Source organism: Chlorocebus sabaeus, chromosome 24 (assembly GCF_047675955.1).
Source record: "Chlorocebus sabaeus isolate Y175 chromosome 24, mChlSab1.0.hap1, whole genome shotgun sequence".
NCBI classification, from domain to species: Eukaryota; Metazoa; Chordata; class Mammalia; order Primates; family Cercopithecidae; genus Chlorocebus; species Chlorocebus sabaeus.
The window spans coordinates 78,604,441-78,630,393 of NC_132927.1; the positions used below are offsets into that span (position 1 = coordinate 78,604,441).

At 49.7% G+C, this 25,953-nt stretch overlaps 1 protein-coding gene across 16 annotated transcripts in view; it reads right to left on the reverse strand.

Moving 5' to 3' along the window:
* Nucleotides 1-302: 302 nt before the first annotated feature.
* Nucleotides 303-25,953, reverse strand: part of MOK (MOK protein kinase) — a 76,043-nt gene continuing 50,392 nt past the window's right edge. For 5 of the 16 annotated variants that reach the window (XM_037984562.2, XM_037984560.2, XM_007987881.3 and 2 more), the window contains 7 exons: nt 25,808-25,856; nt 24,863-25,038; nt 4,850-4,951; nt 3,728-3,901; nt 2,899-3,013; nt 694-894; nt 303-603 (listed from right to left, as the gene is read on the reverse strand). In XM_037984562.2, coding sequence (XP_037840490.2) covers nt 523-603; nt 694-894; nt 2,899-3,013; nt 3,728-3,901; nt 4,850-4,951; nt 24,863-25,038; nt 25,808-25,856 — 898 coding nt within the window. In that variant the 3' untranslated portion in view covers nt 303-522. Of the gene's footprint in view, nt 895-2,898; nt 3,014-3,727; nt 3,902-4,849; nt 4,952-24,862; nt 25,042-25,807; nt 25,857-25,953 lie in introns of all 16 variants that reach the window. The other 11 variants (XM_037984561.2, XM_007987882.3, XM_007987880.3 and 8 more) reach the window with 4 other exon arrangements.

Here is a 25,953-nt window from a genome sequence, read left to right on the forward strand (position 1 = left end):
CTAAAATAAAGGAATGCCTGGTAAGGACACATGTTGGACTCGGAGAATATTAAAATGCAGTACTGTAACGACAGCTTATTCTTTAATAAAAGTCGGGGTGTCCAGTAGAGTCACTGGTAAGATGTGGCGCGCTCCACGACTGACCAGCAGCGCCAGAAAAGCGCTGGGAGGGGACACGCAGAGCCCACCTTCCAACCACGCCCAACTGATCACAGAAATGCCTGCTTGTTTTGATTCATATACAAAGTTACAAAATATTCCCTGCCCCAAATTCTTAACGAAAATGAAAGAAAACCCTAGAATGTGGTTTTACAAATATATTAGCCCAGAACATCCTGGGCAGCTGCGCGGGCCGCGGGTGCGGCGGGGCGCAGGGCAGCACCCAGAGCCCCAGCCAGCGCGAAACGGACGCAGGTGCGTCCCCAGCCCTCCGTGGCGTCTCAGCGGCAGATCGCCCAGGCCTGGCCCGATCGGGCCTGGTGTTGCCTCCGGGAGTCGAGACGACTGTGCTGCTCAGTATGCTCAGTATCTTCCGCCTTTCCGCACTATGGTGGGCAGGCGACACTGCTGCGGGGCAGGCTTAAGGTCCTTCCGCGGATCTGTCTGTCAAAGAAAAATTACAGACACAAAATTCAGTGGCGGCCTGGGCAGGGCGGGAGAGCAGAGCCGCCGGAGAAGCTGGCTCCGTGCTACCTTCTTGGTCGCAGGGATGCACTTCAGGGGTCTCAGCACCGGCGCTTTTCCATTTGTCCCAGATCCAAGCACGGACTGCAGCGTGGGGCTGGAGTAAGACGACAGTTTGGCCACTCCCGAAAGCTTTAGTTTGGGCAGTTCCATGACGTAGGCCGGTCCTTGTCTCTTGGGATGGTCCTCCTCTTGCTTTAGGGACTGTTTCTTGAAACAGAACAGAGGCCAGTTGGACATAAAATGCTCTCCCCTTTATGGAAATTAGGAAAAATGAAAGAGGCTCTTTTGTACTGCTTTTGGCTAATACAATTTCTTGACCATGAGATGTAACTGGGACACATTCACCAGGTCCCAGACACCCCAAGGGAATGGCTGCTCACAAGAGTCCCATGGCGGAGGCCAAACCTTCAGGGGGAACCTGAAGCACGCAGATGGCGAGCTAAGGAGTGTGGGTGGCAAAGGGCTGGCGGGCAGTGGTGCCCACACCTCCAGCCTCCTACTCTAGCTCCAAGGCCTCATGCTCTGACCTGCCTGCTGCCTGCTTTTGGGGGGGCTTGTAAGCTAAGGATGGTTTTACATTTGGGTTTCTTTGTTTTTTGTTTGTTTGTTTTTTGAGACAGGGTGTTGCTCTGTAGCCCAGACTGGAGTGCAGTGGTGCAATCTTGGCTCACTGTAGCCTCAGCTTCCTAGGCTCAGGCGATCCTCCTGCCTCAGCCTCCCAAGTAGCTGGGACTAAAGGCACGCACCACCACGCCCAGCTGATTTTTAAAACAGATGGGGTGGTGGGGGAGTAGTCTCGCCTACGTTGCCCAAGCTGGTCTCAAACTCCTGGCCTAAGTGACCCTACTTTGGCCTCCCTAAGCACTGGGTTTATAGGTGTGAGCCACCACACCCACCCAGTTTTTATATTTTTTAATAATTGAAAAAAAATGTTTCATGGCATATGAAAATTACGTGAAATTCAAATTCTAGTGTCCCCAGTTCTACTGGAACGCAGCCCACAGCCACGGGGCCTAAAATATTTCCTGTTGGGCCCTTAGAGAAAAGCCGACCTCAGATGTGACTGAGGGTGGGGACTTGGGTGAATGCGGCATGGAGTGACATCAACGGTTTGAAGCAGACCCTCTGTCCAGGAGGGAGCAGAGGCAGAGCAGGGACAGTAGTGAGGAGGCCATCTGTGGTGACTTAGGCAAGGTGAGGAGGATGTAGGAGGCAAGAAGGCGAAGCCCCTGTGAGATGAAGGAAGGGTCCACGGGGGGCCTGGGCAGTCGGTGGAGTTGCCTGCCCTGGAGGGAAGGCCAAGGAAACTACAGGGAAAAAGCACATTTGGGGGAAAGATCAGGAGAAGGGGTTTCAGCACATTTGTCTTTTGGACATTCAAGTGGAGCTGTCAAATCGGGGGCCAACGGGACACAGGAGCCTGGCTTTCTGGAGAGCAGTCTGACTGCAGCTCTGGGTTCCCAGCTCCCAAGCGGGCAGGGAGCACTCAGTAAAGGCTGGGAGGAGCGAGTGACGTAGGGACGACCGAACAGATGAATGATGGAAGGGCACACTGTCACACTGTTGGGGTGCCAGCCCAGAACTGGGAGACTGGTGCAACCCTGCCAGCAGGTGCCACAGGGCTGCACCGGGCTAGGATGCCACATGGTAGGTGGGAAGGTGAAGGCACTGAGGAGCAAAGCTGGCATTTCTCAACCCAAAATGTGCACAACCTCCGCTGATGGGACGAAGTGCTCATCTGGGGCCAGAGACAGCGTGGCCTGCCTAGGACTTGAGACCTGTCATCGGCTGGGTCAGTGACTCGGGCCTAGGACTTGAGGCCTGTCACCAGCTGGGTGGGTGACTCGGGCCAGCATTGCATCTTCTTGGCGCCTCCCTCCAGGGCCGTTCTGAGGGACGATGTCTCCACAGTGCTTTGGCATAGAACCTAGCACCTGCATGTGGTCATCAGGACAGACACAAAAGTTCATGCAAGGGCCCCCTCTCTGGGCCTGCTCACATGGGATATTCGTCATTAATTCTTAGCTACTGGGGCAGAAAGGGCTTGAGCAAATATAACTGGGGTCCCTGACATCCCAACATATGCAGCCATCAATTCGCATGCTGTTCAGGCCTCCACAGGTGGCGTCCTCCTCAGAGAGACACAGGCCACCTGAGGGCATCCAGTCCCCGCTGAGCTGGGTGGTCTCCAGCTCCGATTTCGCTTAGTACCTGCTTTCTGCCCTCCTTTGAAATCTGGCAGCCTTTACTGAGTGGTTCCGGTGCCACAGGGTGCTCTGGAAAGCAAGCTTTTCTGTGGCTGCCCAGAGCCCGCTTCTCTGTTTTCCTATGGGGAAGGAGAAGAGAACGGAGCAGCTCCACTGAGAGCCCGCAGAGCACACGGCCTGTTGGCTTCTTTGCCTCCAATTTGTCTACTGTGTGAGTTGCCACTAGCTCTTCTTTTCGGCATAAGCTGTAATCAGGGGGCTTTTTTTTTTTTCTTTTCTGTCTCAGCCTGGCAGTCTCTGGGCCAGGAACAGAGCTGGCTCCACGAACCAGAGGCACTGCCTACCCAGGGACTCACGGTTTGGGATCAAACTGTCACCTCCACAGTTACACATACAGGAGTGTCCAGAGGTACGGAATTAGATGACCTCAGGGCAGACAAGTCTTAGATTCACATTCAGCAGGTACTTCCAGTGCCAGGTGACATCCAAAGTGCTCTAACATCTCAGAATGCGTCCTGTTCACACCATTTACAAGGGCTGCACACCAGGCTCTTCTAGAAGGCTTACTACATGTAGCCTCTGCACCAACCACAAAGTGGGCAGCCAGCCCCTTTCTCCTGCCATGGAGCGGCTAACAGCCTCATTTTGGGGAGGATACGTCAGAACACAGCACGGTGGGGGCCCCAAGAGGCCCTGACCACTCTTCAGGATAGAGAGTGTGATTCCCAAGAACCAGGGACCCTCCAGAGGGCAGTCCCTTGCCCCACGGTGTGCCCATGGGTCTCATTTGCCAGGTCCTGCAGCCGCCCCGCAGAAGCCACGAGCGCGCCTACCTCTGTTCTTGGAAGTAGGGGTGCTGCAGGGCCTGGTGGGCGGCGATTCTCTCATCGGGATCATAGGCCACCATTGCGTGCAGGAGGGAGAGGCATTGTGGGGACAAATTGGTTGTCAGTAGAGGTATTCCTGATCCCCTTTTAAAAGGAAAATCAAAATTCATAGCTCTTGACCTGTATTAAAAGCCCAATGATAATAAACGGTCATGCTGTCACTGAGCGCACTGGTGGTCCACTGTCACGGCTAAGGGCCCTGCATGGTGCAGTCTACACCTGTCCCAGCCCACAGAATGTGCAGCACCAAGAGGGACCCCTGATGTGAATGATGGGCTCTGTGCAGTAATGAGATATCCGAGATTCATCGACCATAACTAACACACCACTCGAGGGGGTGCTGACCACAGGGGAGGCTGTGTGCCCGTGGGCACAGGGCTCTATGGAAACCTAAAACTGCTCTTAAAAAAAAATCTATTAAAATAGTCTATGGTAAAGGGGGGGATCTGTTATGCTATAAATGTAAGAAAACTACCTTTCCTATAAAAGATTAATATTACCTTCCCGCATGAGAAGAATGAAATAAACTTTAACAAAAAAAGAAGAGTCCAAAATTGTTGCCACCTTCTCCCTCCCTGGGATCTGGGGGCTGCTAGGTGCTACTCGCCCCTTCAGCCCACAGGCCCTCCCTGGGGAGTCCCGACTCCCCAGCCTCAGCTTCATCAGAATGACCCCTGAGAGTCTGGGCACACCTCCCTCTTCCAGGTGTCGGTCCCGCCAGCAGGGCCATGGAGGGGGCTGCAGAAAGCCCTCACCACCTATGGTCTGTGGTTGGGGAACATTTCCACCCAAAGGCTTCTAAGTCCTGTTTAAATTACTCAGGCAACAGAGCCTGACTCCCCGGCCCTCAGAAAGCCTGTGACAAATCTTTCTGTGATGCTCAAGGAAGAGCTCACCTTTGAGACCCCTTAAAGTGATGGGCTCTGTCTGAGCACCACTCACTGGCCCTCAAGTGAACTTGGAGCCCTGAGAGTGAGGGGTTTGAGGGAGGCACAGGGAGGGGCCTGCCCTGCTGCAGGCTCTGGCAGGGGAGTTAGTCCACGTCCACTCTCAGAGCACAACACTTACTGTTTGAACTTGGTGAGGGTCTTCTGAGCAGGTGTGCCGATGACATCGTGGATTTTTGAGATTTGGTCCAGTTCATTTACTCCAGGGAAGAGGGGCTGCAGACTGCAAGGGCACAAGGGGCACTGTGGTCAGTGTTAGGGACAAACTACCCCAAAAAAGCCTCTTGGTGCTGCCCACCCCTCCCCCTAATGCTCTGCAACCCTTCTCCGTGCCGTCTACCCTTCCCTCAAGCCTCTTTACATTTCTAAGCTCTTATCTAGGCGCCACTTCGGAGCCAGCAGACTTCACTCATCAGACCTTGCTGCGATAAGCAAACCCCAATTACAAACCATCTGGACCGCATAGGGGGAGGTTGTGGGAAGCATAAACAAACTTTACCTACACCCTCCTGTAAGTTCCTGCTCTTCATCTAGTCACTACCATAAACATCACAAGGTGATATGTGGCAAAATTAACCAGCAAACAATCCTGGGATATCCATACCGAAGAATTCCCTTAAACTCCCCTCCCCAGTATAAACCCCTCATTCTGTAAGCTTGGGGCTGCTTCCTCTGACTGTTAAGGGGGCAGCAGCAGGTTAATAAAAACTTGCTTGCCTGACTTTGGGTCAATTTTTCCTTTCTCTTGGCTGACCTTACTTTCTGGTGCCAAAACCCGGAAAGGGGGATAGACTCTGGCCAGGACTCATTCACTATCAATCTCTCTCTCTCTTTCTGTCTCTCTGCCTCCCTCCCCTATCACCCCTCTCCTGGCCAATCTTCCCTTCCCTGAACCTGCTGAAGACCCAGAGAATCTCCTAGACTCTCCCATTGCTGGTGACTTCATCCACCATCAAAGCCTCTGCCAGGGTGAGTAAAAAGAGACTGTTGCCATTCCCTGGAACTCTTTACCATCCATCTCTCCATTTCCGAAAGACCTTGGCTGGGTCAAGGGCTTCCTCCACCCTCCGGGCCTCTGGTTCCTCCATTTCAGGGACGCCTAACACGGCTGTTACCTCCTCTATTCCGGACAAGTTTCACGGGAAAGGGGACGTCACCGGCAGTCTCTTCTTCCTCTACCCCTCTCCCTTCACTCCCATTCACTATGGGAGCCTCTCAGTCTATTCCTCCTAAAACCACCTCCCTTGGGTGCCTCCTACACAATCTCAGTACTCTTGGCCTCTGTTCAGAAATCTGCCCTAAAAGGCTTATCTTTTACTGTAACACCGCGTGGCCTCAATACAAATTAGACCATGGCTCCCAACGGCCTGAAAATGGCGCTTTCAATTCCAACATGCTCAGGGACTTAGACAACTTTTGCCAGCGCTGTGGGAAGTGGTCTGAGATTCCTTACGTTCAGGCTTTCTTTACCGTCCGTAGTTGTCCCTCCCTCCGCCAGTCCTGCTGTACTTTCCAAATTCTCCTCGCCTGCTCCAAACCCGACTGGCCTCCTGCTCCCCTCATCTCAATACCCCAGCCGACGACTTCTCCCTTCTTTTTTTTTTAATTTATTATTATTAAACTTCAAGTTGTAGGGTACATGTGCACAACGTGCAGGTTTGCTACATATGTATACTTGTGCCATGTTGGTGTGCTGCACCCATCAACTCGTCATTTACATCAGGTATAACTCCCAGTGCAATCCCTCCCCCCTCCCCCCTCCCCATGATAGGCCCCGGTGTGTGATGTTCCCCTTCCCGAGTCCAAGTGATCTCATTGTTCAGTTCCCACCTACGAGTGAGAACATGCGGTGTTTGGTTTTCTGTTCTTGTGATAGTTTGCTAAGAATGATGGTTTCCAGCTGCATCCATGTCCCTACAAAGGACACAAACTCATCCTTTTTTATGGCTGCATAGTATTCCATGGTGTATATGTGCCACATTTTCTTAATCCAATCTGTCACTGATGGACATTTGGGTTGATTCCAAGTCTTTGCTATTGTGAATAGTGCTGCAATAAACATACGTGTGCATGTGTCTTTATAGCAGCATAATTTATAATCCTTTGGGTATATACCCAGTAATGGGATGGCTGGGTCATATGGTACATCTAGTTCTAGATCCTTGAGGAATCGCCATACTGTTTTCCATAATGGTTGAACTAGTTTACAATCCCACCAACAGTGTAAAAGTGTTCCTATTTCTCCACATCCTCTCCAGCACCTGTTGTTTCCTGACTTTTTAATGATCGCCATTCTAACTGGTGTGAGATGGTATCTCATTGTGGTTTTGATTTGCATTTCTCTGATGGCCAGTGATGATGAGCATTTTTTCATGTGTCTGTTGGCTGTATGAATGTCTTCTTTTGAGAAATGTCTGTTCATATCCTTTGCCCACTTTTGGATGGGGTTGTTTGTTTTTTTCTTGTAAATTTGTTTGAGTTCTTTGTAGGTTCTGGATATTAGCCCTTTGTCAGATGAGTAGATTGCAAAAATTTTCTCCCATTCTGTAGACTTCTCCCTTCTTTGATCCCACTGATTTCTCCCCTCCTCGACAACATCCTAATCCTCCACCAGAACAGCATGACCCCCCACCATACGCCTCCACTCCGGCTCTACCTCTCTCTCCCTCTCTCCAACCGCCCCGCCTCCAACTCTGAGTCCTCCCCATCGCCACCACGTACTCGTTCTGGAGCCCACCACGCCCAGCAGCCTGCTCCCTTGCTGCTTCTCTGGGAAGTGTCAGGGGCGGAAGGGATCGTCCGTGTCCACATCCCCTTTTCCCTCTCCGATCTCTCCCAAACTGAGAAACGTCTCGGGTCCTTCTCCGATCCCAACACTTATATCAAAGAATTTAAATATCTCACCCAGTCTTATGAACTTACTTGGCACGATCTCTGTATTATTTTGTCTTCCACCCTCCTTCGGGAAGAAAAGGAAAGAGTGTGGCTTGCAGCCCAGGCCCATGCCCATGACCTCCATCGGCAAGATTCTACTAGGCCAGTAGGGGGTGCTGCCGTTTCCCGAGAAGAGCCTACCTGGAATTATCAACCCACAGAATCCGGCCAGGCCTCCTGTAATCATACGATTACTTGCCTCATTGCAGGCCTTAACAAAACTGGCCATAAGGCTGTAAATTTCGAAAAACTCAAAGGAAGCTCCCAAAAGGCCAACGAAAATCCTGCCCAATTCCTTTCTTGCCTTACAGAGACTCCAAAAATATACCCGCGACGATCCCGCCTCCTGAGAAGTAGTGAACTATTGTTCTTAATACCCATTTTATTTCCCAAACTGCCCCCGACATCTGGCGCAAACTTAAAAACGCTGAAGATGCCCCTCAGACCCCACAACGAGACCTCCTTAACCTGGCTCTCAAAGTCTTTAATAACAGGGATGAGCAAAATAAATTAGATAAAGAAATCGTGCTAAATACTAGCTTCTAGCAGCAGCTCTACGTCAACTCAGCCATATTACCCAAGGGCACAAAAGACCCGATAGCAGCAACCCTCCAGGCCTTGTTTTAAGGGCAGCAAAGAATGCCACTGGGCACGGGCATGTCCTAACCCTCGAATGCCAAAGAGCCCTTGCCCAGTCAGCTAGCAGACAGGCCACTGGAAGTCCGACTGTCCTCTCAGCAAACGGACAGACAAGCCTGCTCCTCAGAGCCACCACCCCTTTAACATGACAAAATGTGAAGAATTGCTTGCATTCCTGCAGCTACGGGCCAGGGCCCCCGGCCCCATCTGCCATCACTGCATCAGAGCCCAAGGTAACTCTGCAAGTAGCAGGTAAGCTGATCTCTTTTTTAATCGATAGCAGGGCCACCTACTCGGCTTTGCCTGAATTTTCAGGACCCACTCATCCCTCTCAGGTCTCAGTCATGGGGGATGACAGCATCTTGCATCCATGCGCCATCAGACCCCTTACTCGCTCTCTGTTTGATACTGTTTTCTCACACTCTTTCCTTATCATGCCTCATTGCCCTGCCCCTCCTAGGCCAAATTCAAAACCAAATTCAATTTAGAATTCAAATTCAAATTCAAATTTTGGCCAAATTCAAAGCTTCTATCACCTTTTTCTGCCTCCCTCAACCAGAGTCCCTCTTACTCCTCTCTACTAGTCCAGCCCCTGACCTCTCTCCCCAGTACCCACTTCCCACCTCTCTCATAAACCCAATAGGCTGGGACACCACCACCCGTTCTCTAGCTGCTCACCATGACCCCATCAAAATCCAGTTAAAAGACCTCTCTAAATTTCACAACATCCCCCAATACCCCATCTCCCTAACCCACCAAAAAGGCTTACAGCCCATTATAAACAAGCTCTGTTCACGCGGTCTTCTTAGGCCAACACATTCTTCATATAACACCCCCACCCTTCCGGTTAAAAAATCAGACGGCTCATACCCACTCCCCCAAGGCCTCCAAGCCATCAATCAGGCTGTCCTTCCTATTCACCCCATAGTTCCTAACCCCTATGTACTTCCCTCTCATTCCCTCCAACACCACCCACTACACTGCTGTTGACCTAAAAGATGCCTTTTTTACTATTCCCCTGCACCCTGATTCCCAAAACCTCTTTGCTTTCACCTGGACCGACCCTGACACTCTCCAGTCACAACAACTCACCTAGACTGTCCTCCCTCAAGGCTTCAGAGATAGCCCTCATTTCTTCGGACAAGCTTTAGCTCGAGATCTCACCTCCTTAAACCTTTCCCCTAAGTCGTCTCCTTCAATACATGGACAATCTTCTCCTTTGCAGCCCTCTCTAGAAGACTCTGAAACCCACACAGTCACTCTCTTAAACTTTCTCTCCACCAAAGGGTATAGAGTCTCCCTGTTCAAAGCTCCACTTTCCACCTCCATAGTAACTTACCTATGAGTTCAACTTTCCCCTGGGGCCCAGACTATGACCCCCGCCCGAGCAGCACTAATAGATAATCTGCCCGCACCCTCCTCCAAAAGCAAAGTCCTTTCCTTCCTAGAACTAGCAAGCTTTTTAAGAATATGGATTCCCAACTTTGCCCTCCTAGCTCACCCGCTCTATGAAGCAGCCAAAGGCCCTCTCAATGAGCCTCTAAATCCCTCGCATAACATACTCCCCAGCTTCTGCAAACTTCAAACTGCTCTTGTCACTGCTCCAGCTCTGTCCCTACCTGGTGTCTCCTAACCTTTCACTCTCTATACTGCCGAGAGCCGAGGAATAGCCCTCGGTGTCTTAGGGCAACAGAAGGGAGACCCTCCTTCCTTTGCCCCTGTAGCCTACCTCTCTAAACAATTAGACAACACAGTCAGAGGATGGTCAGCCTGTGTTAGAGCGCTGCTTTAGCTCTAGAAAGCAGGAAACTAACATTCAGTCAAAATACCACCGTCTACAGTCCTCATAATCTACAGGATCTCCTCTCCTCCCGAGCATTAGGCTCCCTTCCTCCTTCCCGGATTCCATTACTCCATGCCCTCTTTATCAAAAATCCCAAATTCAGTCTTGCCAAAAGTTCTCCCCTTAACCCAGCATCCTTCTTCCCTGTATCTTCTCCTACTCATTCTTGCACTGACATCCTAGATCACCTGCAGCCACACTTTCCTAACATTTCCTCCAAGCTTCTCACCAACCCTGATGACCAACTATTTATAGATGGCTCCTCCTCCGGGCCCACCAGCTCCTCCAAAATTGCTGGGTATGCAGTTGTTTCCCTTGACCGAGTAATTGAAGCTAAGCCCCTACCTCCAGGAACCTCCTCTCAAAAAGCAGAACTCATAGCTCTCACCAGAGCCCTAATCCTTTCCAAAAGCAAACGAGTCAACATTTACACAGACTCCAAATATGCATATCACATTCTTCATTCCCATGCCGCCATCTGGCAAGAGAGGGGATTCCTTACTGCCAAAGGGACCCCTATCACTAACGGCCCCCTTATTTACCAACTCCTTCAGGCCGTACATCTCCCAACTGAGGCAGGAGTTATACACTGTCGGGGACATCAAACAGGAACAGATAAAATCTCAAGAGGCAACAGAAAGCCCGATGAGGCAGCAAAAGAAGCCTCCTTTTCTTCCGCTTCTGCCTCCCTCTTCCTCATTACCCGTGCAATCCAACCTCAAGTCTTCCACACTAAAAAAGCCTCATTACTACAACAAGGAGCCTTCCTCCAGGGAGACTGGAGAGATAAGGACCAGATGCCAGACCTTCCCCAGGGACAAACCGACAAGATCCTGACATCTCTCTACCAATCCTTCCATATTGGTGCACGTCCCCTCTATCTCCTCCTCCACCCATATTTCTACTCCCCTTACCTATTTACCTCACTAAAAAGCATAACTTCAAACTGTCATATATGCTCTGTCACCTCCTCTCAAGGAGCCCCCCATTCCCCATCTATTCCTACACACCAGCTAAGAGGAACACTCCCAGGGCAAGACTGGCAAATAGACTTCACTCAGATGCCTCCTGTCAAAACAACAAGATTCCTTCTCACTCTTATAGACACCTTCTCTGGGTGGGTGGAGGCATTTCCTACCTCTTCAGAAAAAGCCTCAGTAGTCTTCCAGATCCCTATATGAGAAGTCATCCCTAGGTTGGTCTCCCTCGCTCCATTCAATGAGACAATGGCCCTGGCTTCATTTCCCAAATCACTCAACAGCTCTCCCAGTCCCTCGGTGTCCAGTGGCGCCTCCATAACCCATATTGACCCCAATCATCAGGAAAAGTGGAAAGGGCAAATGGAATCCTTAAAACACAGTTGACCAAACTCACTCTAGAAGTCCAGAGGCCCTGGACTTCCCTCCTACCCATAGCTCTAGCCCACATCAGAGCCAGCCCAAAGGCACCCTCCTTGCTCAGCTCATTTGAATTAACATATGGACGCCCTTTCCTCTTACAAAACAGGCCTCCTTCTGATTCTCGATTAGGAGAATACCTCCCAACACTCTCCCTCATCCGCCATCTCCTCTGCAAAGAGGCTGACCAGGCCCTCCCAACACCACACAAAGGCCTCACTGATCAGACCCTCCTACCAGGAGAACATCTTTTTCTAAAAACCCTTAACCTGGCGGGCACAGTGGCTCACGCCTGTAATCCCACCCCAGCCAGGTGAATCACAAAGTCAAAAGATCGAGACCATCCTGGCCAACATGGTGAAATCCCTTCTCTACTGAAAATACAAAAATAAGCCAGGCATGGTGGTGCGCACCTGTAGTCCCAGCTATTCGGGAGGCTGAGACAGGAGAATCACTTGAACCCAGGGGGTGAAGGTTGCAGTGAGTTGAGATTGTGCCACTGCGCTCCAGCCTGGCGACAGAGGGGGACTCTGTCTCAAAACAAAAAACAAAAAACAAAACCGTTAACCCAACCAGCCTTAAACCAAAATGGGAAGGACCTTTCCAGGTCATCCTTACTTGTTGGGCCTCTGAGCCCAAGCCTGCATGTATACATCCAGATGGCCTGAAGCAAGTGAAGAATTACAAAAGAAGTGAAAATGGCTAATTCCTGCCTTAACTAATGACATTACCTTGGGAAATTCCTTCTCCTGGCTCAGAAACCTCCCCAATGAGCACCTTGTGACCAACCCCCCCTCCTCCCGCCCCTGCCTGTCGGAGAACAACCCCCTTTGACTGTAATTTTCCACTACCTACCCAAATTCTATAAAACAACCCCACCCCTATCTCCCTTCACTGACTCTCTTTTTGGACTCAGCCCGCCTGCACCCAGGTGAAATAAACAGTCTTGTTGCTCACACAAGGCCTGTTTGGTGGTCTCTTCACACGGATGCACGTGACATTTGGTGCTGAAACCCGGGACAGGAGGGCCCGTCCTTCGGGAGACCAGTCCCCTGTCCTCACCCTCACTCCATGAGGAGATCCACCTATGACCTCCGGTCCTCAGACCAACCAGCCCAAGGAACATCTCACCAATTTCAAATCGGGTAAGTGGTCTTTTCACTCTCTTCTCCAGCCTCTCTTGCTACCCTTCAGTCTCCCTGTTCTTCCAATTCCAGTTCTTTTTCCTCTCTAGTAGAGACAAAAGAAACACATTTTATCCATGGACCCAAAACTCTGGCGCTGGTCACAGACTCGGGAAGACAGTCTTCCCTTGGTGTTTAATCACTGTGGGGACGCCTGCCTGATTATTCACCCACATTCCCTTGGTGTCTGATCACTGCGGGGACGCCTGCCTTGGTCATTCACCCACATTCCCTTGGTGGCAAGTCAATTGCAGGGACTCCTGCTTTGGCTGCTCTCCACACCCCCCTTCTCCGAGTCTCTACCCTCTCTTTTCTCTGGGCTTGCCTCCTTCACTATGGGTAACCTTCCACCCTCCATTACCCCTTCTTCTCCCTTGGCCTGTGTTCTCAAAAACTTAAAACCTCTTCAACTCTCGCCTGACCTAAAACCTAAGCGTCTTATTTTTTTCTCCGACACCGCTTGGCCCCAATACAAACTCGATAATGGTTCTAAATAGCCAGGAAATGACACTTTTGATTTCTCCATTTTACAAGACCTGGATGATTTTTGTCGAAAAAATGGGCAAATGGGTCTGAGGTGCTTGATGTCCAGGCATTCTTTTACACATTGGTCCTTCCCTAGTCTCTGCTCCCAATGCGACTTGTCCCAAATCTTTCTTCTTTCTCTCCTGTCTGTTCGTTCAGTCTCCACCCCAAGCTCTGAGTCCTTTGAATCCTCCTTTTCTACAGACCCATCTGACCTCTCCCCTCCTCCCCAGGCTGCTCCTCGCCAGGCCGAGCCAGGTCCCAATTCTTCCTCAGCCTCTGCTCCCCCACCCTATAATCCTTTTATCACCTCCCCTCCTCACACATGGTCCGGCTTACAGTTTTGTGTGGGGAGACTAGGCCTCCCCAACCTGCCCAGCAATTTCCTCTTAAAGAGGCGGCTGGAGCTGAAGGCATAGCCAAGGTTAATGCTCCGCTTTCTTTATCTGACCTCTCCCAAATCAGTTAGCGTTTAGGCTCTTTTTCAACAAATATAAAAAAACCCAGTTCATGGCCCGTTTGGCAACAACCCTTAGCTTTAGCGCCCTAGACCCAGAGGGGCCAGAAGGCCATCTTACTCTCAATATGCATTTTATTATCCAATCCGCTCCAGACATTAGAAAAAGCTCCAAAAATTAGATTCTGGCCCCCAAACCCCACAACAGGACTTAATTAACCTTGCCTTCAAGGTGTACAATAATACAGTAGAGGCAGCCAAGTAGCAACATATTTCTGAATTGTAATTCCTTGCCTCCACTGTGAGACAAACCTCAGCCACATCTCCAGGACACAAGAACTTCCAAACGCCCAAACCGCAGTGGCCAGGCATTCCTCCAGGACTGCTTCCCCCAGGATCTTACTTCAAGTGCTGGAAATCTGGCCCAGTCCGCAGCCCAGAATTCCTCCTAAGCCATGTCCCATCTGTGCGGGACCCCACTGGAAATCAGACTGTCCAACTCGCCCAGCAGCCACTCCCAGAGTCCCTGGAACTCTGGCCCAAGGCTTTCTGACTGACTCCTTCCTAGATCTTCTCGGCTTTAGTGGCTGAAGACTAACCTGCCTGATCACCTCGGAAGCCTCCTGCACCATCACAGATGCTTTGGGTAACTCTTACAGTGGAGAGTAAGTCCGTTTCTTTCTTAATCAATATGGAGGCTATCCACTCCACATTACCTTCTTTTCAAGGGCCTGTTTCCCTTGCCTCCATAACTGTTGTGGGTATTGACAGCCAGGCTTCTAAACCTTTTAAAACTCCCTAACTCGGGCCGGGCGCGGTGGCTCACGCCTGTAATCTCAGCACTTTGGGAGGCTAAGGTGGGCGGATCACGTGGTCAAGAGCTCGAGACCAGTCTGGCCAACATGGTGAAACTCCATCTCTACTAAAAATACAAAAATTAGCAGGGTGTGGTGGCGAGCGCCTGTAATCCCAGCTACTTGGGAGGCTGAGGCAGGAGAATCGTTTGAAACTGGAAGGCAGCAGTTGCAGTGAGTTGAGATTGTGCCATTGCACTCCAGCCTGGGCGAAAGGGGGAGACCTTGTCTCCAAAAAAAACCAAAAAAACAAAAAACAAAAAAAAAACTCCCCAACTCTGATGCCAACTTAGACAATATTCTTTTATGCACTCCCTTTTGGTTATCCTCATCTGCCCATCTCCTTTATTAGGTCGAGACATTTTAACTAAATCATCTGCTTCCCTGACTATTCTGAGGCTACAGCCACACCTCATTGCCACCCTTTTCCCCAGTTCAAAGCCTCCTTCACATCTTCCCCTGTATCTCCCCACCTTAATCCACAAGTATGGGACACCTCTACTTCCTCCCTGGCAGCCGATCACACACCCCTTATCATCCCATTAAAACCTAATCACCCTTACCCTGCTCAATGCCAGTATCCCATCCCACAGCATGCTTTAAAAGGATTAAAGCCTGTTATCACTCGCCTGCTACAGCATGGCCTTTTAAAGCCTATACACTCTCCTTACAATTCCCCCATTTTACCTGTCCAAAAACCTGACAAGTCTTACAGGTTAGTTCAGGATCTGCACCCTTATCAATCAAATTGCCTTGCCTGTCCCCCCCGTGGTGCCAAACCCATGTACTCTCCTATCCTCAATACCTCCCTCCACAACCCATTATTCTGTTCTGGATCTCAAACATGCTTTCTTTACTATTCCTTTGCATCCTTCATCCCAGCCTCTTTTCGCTTTCACTTGGACTGACCCTGACACCCATCAGGCTCAGCAAATTACCTGGGCTGTACTGCTGCAAGGCTTCACGGACAGCCCCTATTACTTCAGTCAAGCCCAAATTTCTTCCTCATCCGTTACCTATCTTGGCATAATTCTCATAAAAGCACACATGCTCTCCCTGCTGATCATGTCTGGCTAATCTGCAAAACCCCAACCCCTTCTACAGAACAACTCCTTTCCTTCCTGGGCATGGTTAAATACTTTCACCTTTAAATACCTGGTTTTGCCATCCTAACAAAACCACTGTATAAACACAAAAGAAAACCTAGCTGACCCCATAGATCTTAAATCCTTTCCCCACTCCTCTTTCCATTCCTTAAAAACAGCGCTGGAAGCTGCTCCCACACTAGCTCTCCCTGACTCATCCCAACCCTTTTTCATTACACAGAGCCAAAGTGCAGGGCTGTGCGGCTGAAATTCTTACACAAGAGCTGGGACCACGTCCTGTGGCCTTTTTGTCCAAACAACTTGACCTTACTGTTTTAGGCTGGCCCTCATGTCTCCGTGCAGCAGCTGCTGCTGCCCTAATACTTTTAGAGGCCCTCAAAATCACAAACTACGCTCAACTCACTCTCTACAATTCTCATAACTTCCAAAACCTATTTTCCTCACACCTGATGCATATACTTTCTGCTCCCCAGCTCCTTCAGCTGTACTCACTCTTTATTGAATCTCCCACAGTTACCATTGTTCCTGGTCCAGACTTCAATCTGGGCTCCCACATTATTCCGGATACCACACCTGACCCCCATGACTGTATCTTTCTGATCCACCTGACATTCACTCCATTTCCCCATATTTCCTTCTTTCCTGTTCCTTACTCTGATCACACTTGGTTTATTGATGGCAGCTCCACCAGGCCTAATCGCCACTCACCAGCAAAGGCAGGCTATGCTATAGTATCTTCCACATCTATCACTAAGGCTACCGTTCTGCCCCACTCCACTGCCTCTCAGCAAGCTGAACTCACTGCCTTAACTCAAGGCCTCACTCTTGCAAAGGAATTACGCATCAATATTTATACTGACTCTAAATATGCCTTCCATATCCTGCACCACCATGCTGTTATATGGGCTGAAAGAGGTTTCCTCACTACGCAAAGGTCCTCCATCATTAATTCCTCTTTAATAAAAACTCTTCTCAAGGCTGCTTTACTTCCAAAGGAAGCTGGAGTCATTGACTGCAAGGGCCATCAAAAGGCGTCAGATCCCATCGCTCAAGGTAATGCTTATGCTGATAAGGTAGCTAAAAAAGCAGCTAGAATTCCAACTTCTATCCCTCGTGGCAGTTTTTCTCCTTCTCATCGGTCACTACCACTTACTCCCCCACTGGAAACTTCCACCTATCAATCTCTTCCCACACAAGGCAAATGGTTCTTGGACCAAGGAACATATCTCCTTCCAGCCTCACAGGCCCATTCTATTCTGTCATCATTTCATAACCCCTTCCATGTAGGTTACAAGCCGCTAGTCTGCCTCTTAAAACCTCTCATTTCCTTTCCATCGTGGAAATTTATCCTCAAGGAAATCACTTCTCAGTTGCTCCATCTGCTATTCTACTATTCCTCAGGGATTGTTCAGGCCCCCTCCCTTCCCTACACATCAAGCTCAGGGATTTGCCCCTGCCCAGGACTGGCAAACTGACTTTACTCACATGCCCTGAGTCAGGAAACTAAAATACCCCTTGGTCTAGATAGACACTTTCACTGGATGGGTAGAGGCCTTTCCCACAAGGTCAAAAAAGGCCACCACCTTTTTTGTGTCTTCCCTTCTGTAAGACATAATTCCTCGGTTTGGTCTTCCCACCTCTATACAGTCCAATAACAGACCAACCTTTATTAGTCAAATCTCCCAAGCAGTTTCTCAGGCTCTTGGTATTCAGTGGAATCTTCATACCCCTTACCGTCCTCAGTCTTCAGCAAAAGTAGAATGGACTAATGGTCTTTTAAAAACACACCTCACCAAGCTCCGCCTCCAACTTACAAAGGAGGACTCTGTCAAGGACAGAGCCCAAAAACCCACCAACCAAGCAAGTAATTATGCTGAACCCCCTTGGGCACTCTCTAATTGGACATCCTGGGTCCTCCCAATTCTTAGTCCTTTAATATGTTTTTCTCCTTCTCTTATTTGGTCCTTGTGTCTTCCGTTTAGTTCTCAATTCATACAAAACAGCGTCCAGGCCATCACCAATCTTTCTATATGACAAACGCCCCTTCTAAGAACCCCACAGTATCGCCCCTGACCCCAAAATCTTCCTTCAGCTTCACCTCTCCCACTCTACGTTCCCACGCCGCCCCAATCCCACTCGAAGCAGCCCTGAGAAACATCGCCCATTATCTCTCCATACCACCCCCAAAAATTTTCACTGCCCCAACACTTCAATACTATTTTGTTATTTTTCTTATTAATATAAGAAGACAGGAATGTCAGGCCTCTGAGCCCAACCCTGCACTTATACATCCAGATGGCCTGAAGCAAGTGAAGAATCACAAAAGAAATGAAAATGCCCAGTCCCTGCCTTAACTGATGACATTACCTTGTGAAATTCCTTCTCTTGGCTCAGAAGCTCCCCCACCCCTTGTGACCCCCGCCCTTGTGACCCCCGCCCCCACCCAACGGAGAACAATCCCTTTTGACTGTAATTTTCCACTACCTACCCAAATTCTGTAACGGCCCCACCCAAATCTCCCTTCACTGACTCTCTTTTCGGACTCAGCCCGCCTGCACCCAGGTGAAATAAACAGCCTTGTTACTCACACAAAGCCTGTTTGGTGGTCTCTTCACACGGACACGTGTGACACAACCCCTACTGCAGCCAAACTCTCAAGACATACCCCCGGTGTCACCTTTCCAGGTTAAAGAGAGCCCCCACCTCCGACCCACCAAGCAGCAGCTCACCAACTTATAACTGGTATGCTCCCACCTCCGACCCACCAAGCAGCAGCTCACCAACTTATAACTGGTATGCTCCCACCTCCGATCCACCAACCAGCAGCTCACCAACTTATAACTGGTATGCTCCCACCTCCGATCCACCAACCAGCAGCTCACCAACTTATAACTGGTATGCTCCCACCTCCGATCCACCAACCAGCAGCTCACCAACTTATAACTGGTATGCTCCCACCTCCGATCCACCAACCAGCAGCTCACCAACTTATAACTGGTATGCTCCCACCTCCGATCCACCAACCAGCAGCTCACCAACTTATAACTGGTATTCCAGCACACTCCACCTCACATCCATCCCAGAAGAAACTTCACATCAGTAAATCCATCTATCTCAAACAGGTTTAAACTACTACTACAACTAGCTTCCTTTAATGGAGACACTCTATGACACCCTAATTGCAGGCATTGTACTACTTACCCTGTTGTTTGCAGTGGGATTATATAGTGTAACTCCTTCCAACTGGAATACCAGCCAAAAAGTCTCCCTCACTTTAGCCTTCCGCCTAATGGTTACCCTTATAGCAGGAATCACAGTCACTAATAAACATTGCCACATCCTCCCTAGATGCCCTGCCTTTGTCTGTCCTGCTGCTTCACTCTCTTCCTTCATGCCCTCTCACAAGATATTTCCTGGTTCCACCTGGAGGCCCTTTTCAAGTGCATAACCAACCTTTTCTTCCAAGGCTCTTTCTATGGCTTCACTCTGGGTGAAACCGAACTATTTACTTTTCTGCTCACTCTCTGCCTTTCTAACCCATCTCATAATCAATACCCCAGCCCTTCTTTCAGCCCAACCAATACCTACAACCCCTGAACACCTATACAACTTAATCTCACACACTCCTTACTAAAAAACTCCAATTCCTCTCTGGCAAGAGACTGCTGGCTCTGCGTATCCCTCCTCTCCACAACATACAATGCAATCCCTGCCTCAGCCTACAACTGGACTTCCATCCAAGTAACCTACCATTCTGAAATCCTCATTAACAGCCCCCCTCAAACTCGACATACAGGCATTAACAAAAATCTCCCCCCAGTTAGCCAGCGAGTTCAGTCTAGCTGTGACAACCTGACATCCCTACTTACACAACCTATCCCCTACCACAGCTGTGATAAACGCATATTAGGAGCCATAACAACCCACACAATCTTATCCTATCTAGCACCACTGTGCGCCAATGACATCTACCCTCAGGCATTCCCCTCAGCCACCTAAATTCCAAACTGTGCAATTTATACCGCACAACTCAAGCCCTCCACCAAACATACTACTCTCAAAGCCACCAACAATAAAGACAGGCTTCGTTTCTCTAGCCCCTCAGCCCTTGACACCTCCCACCTCCTTAAAAACTCAGAGTACAGCCAGGCGCGGTGGCTCAAGCCTGTAATCCCAGCACTTTGGGAGGCCGAGACGGGCGGATCACGAGGTCAGGAGATCCAGACCATCCTGGCTAACACGGTGAAACCCCGTCTCTAATAAAAAAAAAAAAAATACAAAAAACTAGCCGGGCGAGGTGGCAGGCACCTGTAGTCCCAGCTACTCGGGAGGCTGAGGCAGGAGAATGGCGTAAACCCAGGAGGCGGAGTTTGCAGTGAGCTGAGATCCGGCCACTGCACTCCAGCCTGGGCGACAGAGCGAGACTCCATCTCCAAAAAAAAAAAAAAAACTCAGAGTACTGCAAGGGCCGACACCTCCCCTGTTTATCCCTCTTCCCTTGGCTCCCCTCTCCATGCACCATCCCTGCACCCGCCACCCACGACTGTGTCCTTATCCCAACATTCAGCCACACTCCCACATGGATCTTAGTGGACACAAAACGCTTCCTGTTACACTGGGAAAAAAGACCCCAAAGCCTCCAGCCTAAAGCAAACACCCTTTACAACCACTTACAGCAGCAGCTCCAGCCGGGACCCTCGGAGTATGGACGCATGAGAATAACAAAATACTACATCTTTTTAGCATACACAACCAGTTCTGCCTACCAAGCCAAGGCATACTTTTCCTATGTGGTACCTCAACTTATATTTGCCTCCCCTCTAACTGGATGGGCACCTGCACCCTGGTTTTCCTCTGTCCAAAAATCAATGTTGCCCTAGGAGACCAACCCCTACCAATCCCAGTACCCCAATACCCCTATCCGACACTGCCGTGCGATACAACTCATACCTCTATTAGTAGCCCTCAGAATAACTACAGAAGTTGGAACTGGGACTGCAGGATTAACCACCTCTGTTTCCTATTACCAACCCCTCTCCAAAGACCTCACAGATAGCTTGGAAGAGATAGCCAAATCCATTACAACTCTCCAATCACAAATAGATTCTTTAGCAGCAGTGGTTCTTCAAAATCACAGAGACGTAGACCTACTCACAGCCAAAAAGGGAGGACTCCGCCTCTTTCTAGATGAACAGTGTTGCTTTTATCGTAACCAATCTAGCTTAGTACAAGATTCTGTAAAAAGACTAAAGGACTGAGCACAAAAAATTAAAGAAAATGTCCCCTGATGGCCAGCGTGGTCCTCCTGGTCCTTTAGTGCCTGGTTTCCATGGCTAATGCCCCTCTAGGCCTAGCCATAACCATTCTTCTTTTTCTAGCAGTCAGCCCTTGCCTCCTACACCTTCTCACTCAGTTTTTACTGGACTGTGTCAGAGCCTTCACCCACAGGACAATACAAGATACGATGCTGCTCCACGAATACCAACAGATTCAAGAACGGCAGTCCCTACTGTCCAGTCTGCCCCTAAAAACTGTTGCCCCTTCCCAGCAAGAAGCAACCAGACGACAACAGTGCCCCTCTTCTATTACCTATTAAAGGGCTGGGAAGTTAGGGACAAACTGCCCCAAAAAAGCTTCTTGGTGCTGCCCACTCCTCCCTCTAATGCTCTGCAACCCTTCTCTGTGCCACCCACCCTTCCCCCAAGCCTCTTTACATGTCTAAGCTCTTATCTAGGCGCCGCTGCAGAGCCAGCAGACTTCACTCATCAGACCTTGCTGCGATAAGCAAACCCCAATTACAAACCATCCAGACCACACAGCAGAAGATCGTGGGAAGTATAAACAAACTTTACCTACACCCTCCTGTAAGTTCCTGCTCTTCATCTAGTTGCTACCATAAACATCACAAGGTAATATGTGACAAAATTAACCAGCAAACAACCCTGAGATGGCTGGGCGTGGTGGCTCACGCCTGTAATCTCAGCACTTTGGGAGGTCGAGGTGGGTGGATCACGAGGTCAGGAGATTGAGACCATCCTGGCCAACATGGTGAAACTCCATCTCTACAAAAAATACAAAAAATTAGCCAGGCGTGGTGGCGGGTGCCTGTAGTCTCAGCTACTCGGGAGGCTGAGGCAGGAGAATGGTGTGAACCCGGGAGGCGGAGCTTGCAGTGAGCTGAGATGGTGCCACTGCACTCCAGCCTGGGGGACAGAGCAAGACCCTGTCTCAAAAACAAAAATAAAAAAAATAAGAACAAACCAACCCTGGGATGTGGCCATACCAAAGAACTCCCTCAAACTCCCCTCCCCAATATACATCCCTCATTCTATAAGCTTGGGGCTACTTCCTCTGTCTGTTAAGGGGGCAGCTGGCAGGTTAATAAAAACTTGCTTGCCTGACTTTGGGTCTATTTTTCCTTTCTCTTGGCTGACCTTAGTCAGGACATGGCCATGGGTCTCTCTATTCTGCCTGGTCCCCTCGACCAGGCAGGCCCACTCACACGAAACATGAGGAACTGAGCCTAGCTCGTACAGCACCCTCACCACAAGACACACAAGGAACTGAGCCTAGCTCTTACAGTGACCCTCACACAAGAAACAGGAGCAACTCAGCCTGGCGTGTGCAGCGCCCTCACCACACGCAACATGAGGAACTCAGCCTGGCATGTACAGCACCATCACCACACAAAACATGAGGAACTCAGCCTGGCATGTGCAGCGCCCTCACTACACAAAACACGAGGAACTCAGCCTGGCGTGTGCAGCGCCCTCACCACACAAAACATGAGGAACTCAAGCAGCAACCTTCACCACACAAAACAGAGGAACTCAGCCTAGCACGAGGAGCAGCCTTCACCACACGAAACATGACAAACTCAGCCTGGCACATACAGCGACCCTCACCACGGGAAACACAAGGAACTCAGCCTGGCGCGTGCAGCGACCCTCACCACACGAAACACGAGGAACTCAGCCTAGCGTGGCAGCGACCCTCACCACACGAAACACGAGGAACTCAGCCTAGCGTGGCAGCAACCCTCACACGCAAAACACAAGGAACTCAGCCTGGCGCGTGCAGCAACCTTCACCACGCGAAACACGAGGAACTCAGCCTGGCGCGTACAGCGACCCTCACCACGCAAAACATGACGAACTCAGCCTGGCGCATACAGCGACCCTAGCTGCTGGGAGGCTCCACTCTCCCTTGTGCTTGGCCTTTCTGTTTCCACTTTACCAAAAGGACCGACATGTGTTCCCTAACGGGCAAAAGACAGATTCACATTCCGACATCTGTCCGGCATGATGTCTGTAGTGAAATGTGACTAATTCACAGTAACCGTGATAAATAACCCCACAGTGAGCCTCCCATCAGCCAAGAGAAGTTTTGCTGACAAATTCAGCATGAGGTAGGTCAGGTTTTGTCAATAAATGAGTCCCAAGAAACCTTTTGGTTTCCAAAGCTTTTATAGATTTTGGAATTGTGGGAACAAGATTTTAAACCCGTGCCAGGCGCGGTTGCTCATGCCTGTAATCCCAGCACTTTGGGAGGCTGAGGTGGGCGGATCACCTGAAGTCGGGAGTTCAAGACCAGCCTGACGAACATGGAGAAACCCAGTCTCTACTAAAAATACAAAATTAACAGGGCGTGGTGGTGCATGCCTGTAATCCCAGCTACTTGGGAGGCTGAGGCAGCAGAATCACTGGAACCCGGGAGGCGGAGGCTGCAGTGAGCCGAGATCGCATCATTGCACTCCAGCCTAGGCAACAAGAGCGAAACTCCATCTCAAAAAAAAAAAAAAAAAAAAACAATAAAAATAAAGAATTTAAACTTGTATAAATAAATTCAATTCATATTACATGCCACAAAGAATATTTAAAAATACAGCTCTGGGCTGGGCACAGTGGCTCATGCCTGTAATCCCAGCACTTTGGGAGGCCAAGGTAGGTGAATCACAGGGTCAGGAGATCGAGACCATCCTGGCTAACGTGGTGAAACCCCGTCTCTACTAAAAATGCAAAAAATATTAGCTGGGTGTGGTGGCAGAGGCCTGTAGTCCCAGTTACTTGGGAAGCTGAGGCAGGCTTGAACCCAGGAGGCAGAGCTTGCAGTGAGCTGAGATCGCACCACTGCACTTGAGCCTGGGCTACAGAGCAAGATTCTGTCTCAAAAAAAAAAAAAAGAAAAGAAAAAATACAGCTCTGGTGGTAGGCCTAGCTTCTATTCCAGAAAATGGCAGGATCTTGTGACGAAAGGAGAGAGGAGGAAATGCAGGTGAGCAGGAAACAGCTCCAAGCGGCGAGATAAGCGCATCAGCCCAGTTCGGTGGCTGGTGCACTGTGGGCCACCTTGTGTGCTGGTGAGATGCGGGCAGCTTTGTGCTCCAGATATCTGCCTCCTCCAGATGAATTCACAGGACCTGGCCTCATGAGAAGGGACTCTCGGTTGACACTTCTGGCTGCAGTGAAATTGCCATTCAGCTTTCCAAAATGAAAAGTTACCAGTATGAACCATCTGGATCAAAGGAGAATATATCCTGAAGTGCATTTCTGTATCAGTCTGTTGAACAGGTGGGACCAGACTTTGACCCCTCAGATGTGTCCCCAGACCTTAACCTCACTGCCACCTGCCTGGAGGCCCACTGGGAGCAAGAGGTGCAGCCCTCCACCCCCATGCACTTCTTCAACTCAACACCATTCACCTCGGAGTGGGACCGGCCCCCATCTCCTCATCCCTGGGCCATTGTTCCTTCCCGAGGGCTGGGGGGAGTGGGAGGTTTGGAGGCTGGAGCAGGGAAGGGTGGGATTGGGGCTTTCTAGAATCCAACTGTGCCAGAAGGTGCCTCATCCTCACACTTGTGGCCAGGGCACCCTACCTGATATGACTGCACCTCTCAGGGGAGGCCCGGCTCACCCCTCCCCATGGCAGCCCCATTAAGCACCTCACAGCAAGCCCAAGGAGGCGGCTGCCCACACCGCCAGGGTGTGCGGGAGGCAGAACAACTGAGGATTGGTGCTCTTCTCCGGGAAGGCCAGGCAAGGCCAAATATGTACAACAAGTAAAACGAAAGCCTAGTCAATTTGCTGTTAAATTAAAAACAGTAAAACAGAAAGTAAAACCAGAATGACCATGACATCTGGATTGTAAGGGCCCCTCCCGCTGCAGGAACCAGGAAGGAGCCCGGCCTGGCACTACCTGGCGATCTCGTAGAACACGCAGCCGGCGCTCCACAGGTCCATCTTGTACGTGTAGAACCCATCGGTGAGGAGACACTCTGGGGCCCGGTACCAGCGGGTGGAGATGTATTCCGTGTATGGCTGCTTGGAATAGACACTCCGGCAGGAGCCAAAGTCCCCTAATTTCAGGACATCCTGCTGGAAGGGGAGAGAAGCAAGGACAAGCAATGTCCCATTATGTGGCTATCGTAATACAAACCACTCCAAATATTTATGCACCAGCAGGAAAATTACTAGCATCTAAAGTAGTCTGTAAAATACAAATTTCTGGCTTTATGAGCACCTGAAAGTGCCTCCAGCAGATGAGGAAGTATGTATCTATTCAGTGGAACAAGTTTACAAATATTCTGGCTATGTTTTACATATATTTCCAAATGTCTACGGGTTTGAAAATGGTTAACTCACGGCACTTCAACAAATGAACACCACACACTAGTCGTCGGTCTGGTCATGCTGCCAGCTTGCCCAGCAAGGGCTTTTTTAGCCACACAGCCTCAGAGGACCCTGCTGACAGCCAGTGACAGGCGCTGGGAAACAGCAAATTGTACAGTTTAAACACAGGTAGTTTAGTGGCCTGGAAGTGAGACGGACCTGAGCTCAGATCCTGCCTCTGCCACATTTGTCTCTAGAGGGATCGAACGGCCATCAGAATGGGGTTCCTTTTTGTCTGCAGTGTAAGAAGGGTACTTTCTATTATTTTCTTCCAGGTGCAGTCAGTTATGTTGATGGCATTTATTAAATAAACCATTTTTTACAACCTGAGAGGGAAAAAAATTACTGTAACAAATAGGCTGTCTAGCTGCATGGACTGAAAGTTCCTCCAGCAGGAGGAGAAAACCTTTCAGGGAAAGGTTTTCTATTCAACTTTTATTCTGATACCCAGCTTTCATGTAAAAGCTCTTACCTTTATTAGTATATTTTCTGGTTTTACATCTCTGTGAAATATTCCATTTCTGCATTCAGTATAAAAGGAAAAATAGAATTACACTTCATTTATTCAAATTCTTGAATTTGAATGTTAACACATCTTATTAATTTCAGAGCTGTCAA